Raw genomic sequence first — 9,152 nt, forward strand, 5'->3', positions numbered from 1 at the left:
AAATGTAGCAAGAGGCCATTCTAGCGCTCTGAAGTGGCGACGTGTAGCGCTATACAAAAACTCCTCAGTGGTTTAGTAAATAAATAAGCAATGTGAGGCTCAGCTGCTGGGATAAAGGACCATGTCCCCTCCCCTGTAAGTTCTTTTTAGACCTGCGCTCACTCTGGCTCAACAATACCCCCTCCAGGGACCACTAATAATACGCTGCGGGGCAGCCTTACCTCCTTCTCCGATATGTACAGCTGATCGCCCTTCAGGATCACATAGCGGTTCTTCCAGATCTCCCGAAAGATCCCCTTGCCACAGAATTTCCGGATCCATCCCACATTGTCCGGATGCGAGGGCGGCTGGCTTCCATCCTGCGGACCCTGGAGAGAGCAGACACACAAGATCGATCATCAGCGCGTCCAGATCAGTCAGTGGCGACCCCCGGGCAGCCAACAACAGAGCATATCATTGGGCACTTTACTCTCCGGGGGGCTGGGCACACCCTCTGCCCATCTGATGGCAGACAGCTGCGCTTTGTCCATTCAGCCAGACCTCCGCAGACGCGCAAAGTCAGAGAGACATGGGAGGGATTTGATGCGGCACCACGTGCCTGCTTCAATCCAAACAGACATTATGATGTGCCTGCCCCCATGGCAGGCTTGTGTGGCTGCCACATGCACGGAGAGCACAAGGAGAGGGGGGGTATGTTGCAGCACGAGGCGCCCCCTCCTCCCTGCACCACGAGGATTCCCCCAGCAGCAGGGAAGGGGCTGGGTGGGGCAGAGGGCGTCCGGGGTTCCCGCTAGAGGTGGGGTGTAAACATGCGAGGGAGAGTCATTTCATCTTACCGTTATGGTGGAATTGTTTTTCTTCATTATTCCCAGAGTAATGGCGACACGGACGGGGGTCCCCGGTGTGAATTGCAGGCTGTGCTCGGCGCCCCCCGCTCCCAGTCACCCTGCGTGCGGATCAGAGGGAAGGGTGTCTAGACGCATTGACTCCGGGCGGCTTCTGGTGCCTGCACACACACATCAGCGCGCGCCCTCTCTCTCCCGCCTCATCCTGGTTTCTCTTCCTTTCAGGGCCTCGCTGCTCATGGCTCAGCAGCTCTGTCCCGATTTATATTCATCTGCTCATACAGACTGCCAGTAATCCCTTGAGACCTGTAAAACAAGAAAAACGTCACAAACAGGGGAAAAAAATGGCGGACGCAAAGTTCCGAAAATTTCGGATTCGGGGGCGTGTTTTGGCGTTCTGAGTGACGGATGACGTCACAAGTGGAAAGAACGCCAAAAACACGCCCCCGAATCCGAAAGAGACGGGGCTTTATTGGAGTGACGTCTGTCTCCTCCAATGGCTGGCCTCCATTTAGGAAGCCAGCCAATGTAGGAGAGAGTAGGAGAGGCGGGTTCAAGCCCCCCTACTCCAAATCATTAAATCTCCGACCGGAGACTGCGCAAGCGCAGCCTTTAGGTCCTCGACCTAAAGAGTTCTTCCTACACAATAGTGCAAGTAACGGTTCTCGACTCATTTCCTGAGAAAGGGAGGAAATCTATGTCTGACAATTTTGTCACACTGCACCTGGGGTGAGCCCAGGCTTTCTGGAACAGAGGAGTAGGGTCAAACCTCTAGAACCAACACAGGAAGGGTAAGTGTTTGCATTTGCTATTTTGGTGGGAAGGGATCAGGAATTGTCAGGGGATGAAGTTGAGGCTTTTGGGGGAGCGCTTTCCACAGACAACTTGAAGCAGCCATCTTGGATTGTCCCAGAATGCTGTGTGGGAGGGTTGGGACAGTGGTGGAGAGATGTGGCATCCTAGGGAGGGGTCCCTACTTCCTAGACGTATGGCCTTTAGCTTTGTTCTCAGAGAAATATGAAATGCCACCACCATATTCATTACATCATATTTTTGCTGTACCTGTCTGGGATCATATTCTATTTTTAGCACCTGGTAGAGTGAAAAGTGCTTCAGACATTTGTGAGGCTCCTTCTCAAATACCATTACTTTATCCAGTCCGCGCAACATAAAATGGTCTTTCTACATTTACATGGGGCTATGGCTCTATGGAAATAACGAAATGCTTGTGCACCATAGGGATATTAAAGATTCAGGCACATACAGAATTAAGTCATTGAGAAATGCTGAGTGAGTCACCCAAGAGATATCCAGCAGTTCCCCACTCTGCACTGTATGAAGTGGGTTGAGCCAGAGGTCAGCAAGTAATTCAATCATTGAGCCAGCTGTAGAGATCTGCCTCTGCGTAAGGTCATGAAGACCCTTGGGCCAAAGAACAAGGCAAGCTCTCTTTCACGCTACATCATGCAACTTTCACAAATCTCTACAAGTCCCCTAGGTGCAGCTGTGGAGGTGCAGGTCCGCTTTTTGCCTTTTGATTATCCCCTTAATACCTTACAATTGTATGCAATTGTATTTTGATTATTCTAGTAATAAAAATGGAGCAAGCCAATGGCGCTGGCTACTTCACTTCTCCAAGGGGGCTTCTCGAGCACACCAGGCTTTTTGCAACACTGGGGAGGCAATGTATAAAGCAAGAAAAAAGCAATACATAGGGTGCGTTGTTTATCCTGTGTTAGACAGGGCATTACCAGTTTGCTGTGCTACCCGTACGTAGCCTTTGAAGACTAAATGTCCTGGGATCCCTTTGTTTTTTTGCAGCAGGGAAGATAAAGAGAGCAGAGAGAGGGGAGAGAAATAGACATGAGTGCGAGCTATATGTCAGCAATTAGGGAATATCAATGAGCAATGGCAAAGCAATAGGTCTCACCTTTGCGAGAGCTTTTGGCTGTGGCAGTGTTTTAGTCGAGGTGTACACTAGCCTGGCAGCTGTTCAGCATGGATAAAAGTGGGCGATGGGGTGTAGTGGGGTTGATTAAGGAACAGTGTAGTGTGGTTAATTGGGGTAGTGTGGGATTGGGGTACACTGTAGTGAAGTAGAGTGGGATAGATGGGATAGATTGGGATGGAGTTGATTGGGGGCATATTAGAGTGGGGTAGATTAGGGTACATTAGAGTGGAGTAGGTTGGAATGGATTGAAGTGGAGTGAGGTGGGTGGATTGGAGAGTGGTAGATTAGAGTAGGGTGCATTGTAATAGATTTGAGTGGTGTGGGGTATACTGGAGTTGGATTGGATTGGTGTTGGATAGAATGGGTTGGAGTGGGATATTGAGGGGTAGATGGCAGTGGGGTGGTTTGGATAGGTTGGTGTGGGGTATTTAGCGTGGGTTAGATTGGATTGGAGTGGAGTTCTGTAGACTGGAGTCGAACTGGGTTGAGTCGAGTGGGGTAGATTGGTGTGGAGTGCGTAAGGTGGGTTAGACTAGGGTGGTGTTGATTGCCGTAGTTTGGAGTGAGGTTGAGTGGGTGGATTGGAGTGGGGTTAAGTGGAGTAGATTGAGTAGATTGAAGTGAAGTAGATAAAAGTGGGGTAGATAGGAGTGGGGTACAGTTGATTGTGGTGGATTGCAGTGGGGTGGAGTGGTGTGGAGTGTCGTAGAGGGGAGTGGCATGACCTAGAGTGGAGGGGCACAGAGTAGTGTTGAGTGGAGTATGCATGGTGTGGTAGCGCACTGCCATTAGACAATACATTGTGCAAAAGTTAATGGTCATTTCATGAATATTGGTCGTTTTTTCAAATATTTGTTTCCACAACACTTCAGAATTACAAAACAATTTGCTTAATTTGTATTTTCCTAATTCTGATATATTCTGAAATATCAGCACAGTTCATTTTAGTACTGAAAAAAAGCCTTTTATTGTACAGCAAGATTCACATAAATCTTCCCACTTTGAAAGTCAGGGAAAGAAAAGTAAACACCAAGCTTCCTCAGACGACAGAGCCTGACATTAGACCTATGTATTTGAATGCACAGTAAATGTGAGAAGATAGAGTAAGATGTAAAGGCCTGTTTACAGAAAATGAGCCCTGGGAAGGATACAGTAAGCAGACAATGCTCTACCGGACAGATTAGCTCAAGCTGGACAGCCTAAAACAAAGCCAGTAAATAGAACGCAAGCAAATGTGAGTTACAAACCATAAAGCCAATGGTCTGCAATGGGCAGAGTGCATTACTAGAGAAGCTTTCAGAATGCCCACAACAAGTTGTTTTCCCAGCATCACTGTCTGGTAGGCTTCACCCTAAATAAGCATTGGCAAAGCCAATAGGTCACGGCAAACCAAGAGTTATTTGCGTGGTCAATGTATTTTAGCCATATGGTATAGCAGCATGGCTGCTGTTCAACATGGCTGAAAGTCCTTGAAAAAAGCAATATGAAGTGGCCAGCATGAGCCCTGTCATAGCACATTTTTGTCTGGCAGCAGGGTTGGAAAAAATAGGACTGCATCTGGTGGGGCAAGCAACACAATATGGGAGAGGGTGGAGGGTGGGTGGGGAGAAGGAGAATAAAAAGGCTTTTAGTATTTTCTAAAAATGTTCCGCAAACTTGGCATAAATTGTATCTGCCTTGTGGTTAGCTGCATCACATTACACCAACTACAAGAGTCTCTTCAGTACAGCGCATGCACTGTCTACCCGAGACCTAAAATGGAGTTAAAACCCATAAAAAAGGAAACTGTTGTTTACTTAATTATGTAGTTATCTAACTCACTTAAAAGGATGTGACAGTCACCAAACTATAGTTTAAATAACCTTACTAAATAAAACATGCGCGTAAAATGTGTTTTGAAACGAGGTTCTCTAGGAAACCTCCAAACATATATACTGATTAAATCAGATTGGATATAACGCATTATCTCCCAAGAGGGGCAGCAAATTAAACGCATTCACTAAAGTCCCCAAAAAAAACTGAAACTTGCAAACAAAGGTTTGCTTGATTTTGCAGTTGACTGTTGCGGCAGTCACTCACCAAACGTTAATGTAAATATATTACAGCAGAGGAAATAGACTTAAAAGAATGACTCAATCCATTGATGTGAACAAAAAATCTTACCAATTGCTTTTGGAGTTGAATGAATCAACTGTACTATCACCTAGCCACGTTTGGAGATAATGAAGCACGGCAGAAGAGTCCAGTTAGATATGCAGAATGCTGCTGCCAACCGCAGCATCAGTGTGCATGCTGGTTAATGCTCAGGGTCTTCATTCTAAGATGGCGGCCAGTAGGAGGTGTCTAGGCAATATACAATGCAAGTATGATGAGCACAGTGAGTGATATTGGCATACTAGTAAATAAATCATCCTGTTACAAAATAATCAGAGCGGGCGGCAGGTAAGATAACTCATTGCATCCCTGTAAAGCCAGGCACGAAGACCGACATTGGCATAGTAATGAAAAAGTGTAGTCCAATCATAAAATGAAAGGAGCGAGCCATGGATATGTGATGTCTCATGGAAGACACCTGGTAACCCTGTCAAGGTGAGCGCAAAGGCTGACATCGGCAAAACGATGAAAAACTAAAGTCCAATCACAGAATGAATGGAGCAGGCCGCAGGTATGTTGATTCATGTAAGATATATTGTATCCCTGTAGAGCCGAGCATGATTACTGTGGCTATTTCAAAAGACAGACTGATGGATACATTTGACCTTGGTCTTTGAATGCACAGCAAATGTGATGAGATAAGAACAAGGTTTACAAGCCTGTTTACAGAAACAGAGCGAGTGAAAACAAGGGCGCTCTTGTGAAGTGCTCTTCAATAAAGAATAAAGTAGCTCCTAAAACAGTTGCTGAAATGAGAGCAGTGAATGGATGGTAGTAATTGGTCTATGCTCTTGGGGAGGGCTAAACACAGGAAGAGGTATGACGCATGCATGCTATGGACAAATGGGGGAAAGACTATGAAAGCAACAATGGAGCCAGAAAAAGGCAAACCTCTAGGCGGGCTGATGCGCACATGGTGAATACAACATGTCTCTTCAAAACAGCGCATTTACTGTCTAAGCCAGCACCTAAAAAGGAGATAAGGAACCAGTTTGGGGAATGTGAGTAAAAGGCAGAAGACTGTAGTCTTAGACCATGAATATTTATTATAGCCAGACCCCGCAGTTGGCTCTGGCGAGACTCTTCCTATGAATTCTCTGAATTGTCTTCAAGACAAGGTTCCTGCTCCCTCTCCCAAAGCAAGATTGTGAGTGCCCAGTGTTAGAAGCAGTGCTGAATTTTAGATTTTTAGAGTACATTTTATGGGAGGTACACAGTGGGCCACAGAGAAATGCTGCGGGCACTACTTGCTGGGGCCACTTATAAATGTATTTGTGTGTTTTTGACTGTAATGTCCTCGTTCCAGACTTCAACGTAGAACACTAGTTTTAGGTTCCCTGTATGTACTTTATTGTTGTATCTATAATGTTGGGGAAAGCAGTACAATGATAATGTATGCTTTCTGGATTGGTGACATCAATTTTATGGATAAATACCTATTCTCTTTTTTACAGGGAGATTCTGGAGGACCTCTGATTTGCAAGAGCAATGGCATCTACAAGGTTGCTGGAGTCGTAAGCTGGGGTAGCGGTAAATGTGATACAGGAATACCAGCCGTCTATACCAGAGTTCGTCCATTCTTGTCATGGATTAACGAAGTTATGAACAATTCATAGCATGCGGTCTGTCGCGACTGAAAGCAGTATATGCAATGGGCAAAAAATACTCTGCGGGAATAATAAATATTTCCTTTTATAATGTTGGTGTGTGGATCAGTTACTCTACCTCAGGTTTTTCCCAGTGTGTATTGCTTATTATGGGATGTTTCTTGATTTGCAAAGAATCAGGCTGCCACTCCAGCTTTGCTCTTTATAGGACTATAATGACTTGCATTTAGATGCAGTACCGTGTAGGCCACTCATTAAGCCTTGAACTTCTGCAGAGGCTGTCCAGTGAACTCATCTTCATAGATCAGCCCCACTGATTAATACAGTGAACACTGCATGTGACCATTACTATATTTATTTTCATTCAGATGATAAATGGTTCAAGCATTTTCCACAGAATCCCCTTCTCTCACTACCACAACGTATTGACACGAGAGTGCAGACGTTTCTTCCCTCATTCTGCCTTAGAAGAAATGTAGTAAATAATTTTCCATTTCGGGCACTCTCCCTACTTGAAATCATTCTAAAATGTTGGTTCTTGAAGGGATTCCAACTTATGACTTGTAACCATGTGTTTTGAACAAAGAGGGTGGTGAGTTCTGCATGTTTAGTACTCACACACTGCTAACTGGATCATCCACCCATGAACCACTGGTTTCTTACCAGACGTCAACAAGGAAGCTTCAATTGTTCATGTTGCGTGGTCCCTTGTAGTTTACAAACACTCTGTGCATATCTGTCCTGATATCAATAGCTTCAGCGATAACATTTGCAAAAGTTACCATATTGGGGACAATTCTCTTCCTCTCTGATAATATAAATGCCATGTGGAAGATGTCCTCTTGAAAAATTATTAGGTTCGCACTGACTGAGTTGAGCTTAAATCATAACTCTGCGCACAAGTTGGCATGTTGTAAAACAGTGTCATCTTAAGGATTTTTTGGACTTCGGGCATTTTTGGGGCCCACTGTTCGAAACAATTTTGATTTTTATTGCCTATCCTGGCATGATGCCCAACAATATTATAGTTTAAATTTTCATTCAAAAACAGCAAAAATATATTTTGTTCGATGCTCTAAAATAATTTAAAATGACACTGGATCGAGAGACGGAAGTAGAGGCAGGAGGTGAAAGAGAGGTTCTGATAGAGAACAAAAGTCAGACGCAGTGAGAGAACTGAGAAATATCACTTTACCAGGAGTACCATTAGAAGGGGGTCACTGTGGGCAGTTGCCTACTTTACCCATGTCTTAAAAGTCTCTGGCAAAACCGAATATATCAGATTTAATTCCAAAGCTGCAGGTAACTTTTTTTTTTGTTTTGTTCAATATTTGCACACATTATACCAGTAATAAGATGGATGGCCATGTCACCCATATGCTGACAATGTGAACATCCACTTAATGTTTCACATCAGCTGATGGTTAAATATTCTGTGGCCACCCAAGAAAACCTCCCACTCACCCAGTTTTACCAGCAAGAAGTAATGTTTTCAGCATTGAAGATGGAGTTACAGGACAATCTACTGAAGTAACGAGGGCCCATAAGTAAGTTGGAAGGTTTAATAAACACGAGTACAAGTAGTAACTATAAGTGTCTCCAGATTCACAGCGCACCGTAAATTCACATGGACGCCAACATTCCAAACTAACTTCAACAGCATGTACCCAATTGGCTTAGAATGTGGGTATGGGAAAGGAAGCATCCAATTGGTATTACAATATTTCTCCCTTCCCAAAGAGAAGGAACAAATGGGGTAAAAAGGAGGAACACAACGTAAGGAATTAAACAGAATTATATAATCGTAGCAGCATGGGATACTCAGAATGCAGGTTAACGTTAATGTTAATGTTAGTGGTATTTGTAGAGCACAACTGCTACCCGAAGGTGTCCTGGCGCTATGTGAAGGCCTACTGTGGGCTGAAGGGATGTGAGTTTTAGAAAAGTTTTAAATGCTTTTCTGAAGGCCATAAAACTGGACATTTTTCTCATTGATAACGGGAGAGAATTCCATGAGGTAGCCGCATTAACAATGAAGCTTCTGCCGCCCCAGTTAGCTTTTTTTACCCAGGATACCCTCACTACTTCTGCTTCCGAGTGCTCTGCTTGGTGTGTACCAGCAGAGATGTTGTTTTAGGATTTCAGGTCCGATTCCCTGTAGAGCCTTGAACACCAGACAGAGACTAAAAGAGAGTCAGTTTCCTGACTGGCAACCAGTGGAGCTTTTTTATTTTGGCTGAAATAGACTCGTACTTTGGTGTAACAGTAAGCAGCCTGGTCGCAGCTTTCTGCAAAATCTGTAGTTTGTTCACTGATCCCTTGTGGATCATGAGATAAAGGCTATTGCAGTAGTCCAATCTGGACATAAGTGCTGTAACCACTGTTTGTTGTGAGTCTTTTGGAAGACTTTCAGGATGTAAGATGTAGATGATATAACTGAGTTGATCAGGTCCCTGAAACTTAGTTTGTCATCTATCCAGACTCCAAGATTGTTCACCTTCCTAATGGGAGTTGGTAGGGGACCCATATCTTTTTAGGAGTCCAGAAGGTAGGGTCGTTCCCAACCAACACTACCTCTGTTTTACCCAGAATTAA

The 9,152-nt window shown here is 44.5% G+C and overlaps 1 protein-coding gene across 1 annotated transcript in view; it reads left to right on the forward strand.

The window, feature by feature from the left end:
- OVCH1 (ovochymase 1) overlaps positions 1–6,646 on the forward strand; it is an 852,055-nt gene extending 845,409 nt beyond the window's left edge. The window contains exon 34 of the mRNA XM_086952799.1: positions 6,405–6,646. Coding sequence (XP_086808925.1) covers positions 6,405–6,566 — 162 coding nt within the window. The 3' untranslated portion in view covers positions 6,567–6,646. The remainder of the gene's footprint in view (positions 1–6,404) is intronic.
- The last annotated feature ends 2,506 nt before the right edge of the window (positions 6,647–9,152 follow it).

Source organism: Lissotriton vulgaris, chromosome 1_2 (assembly GCF_964263255.1).
Source record: "Lissotriton vulgaris chromosome 1_2, aLisVul1.2, whole genome shotgun sequence".
Classification (NCBI taxonomy): Eukaryota; Metazoa; Chordata; class Amphibia; order Caudata; family Salamandridae; genus Lissotriton; species Lissotriton vulgaris.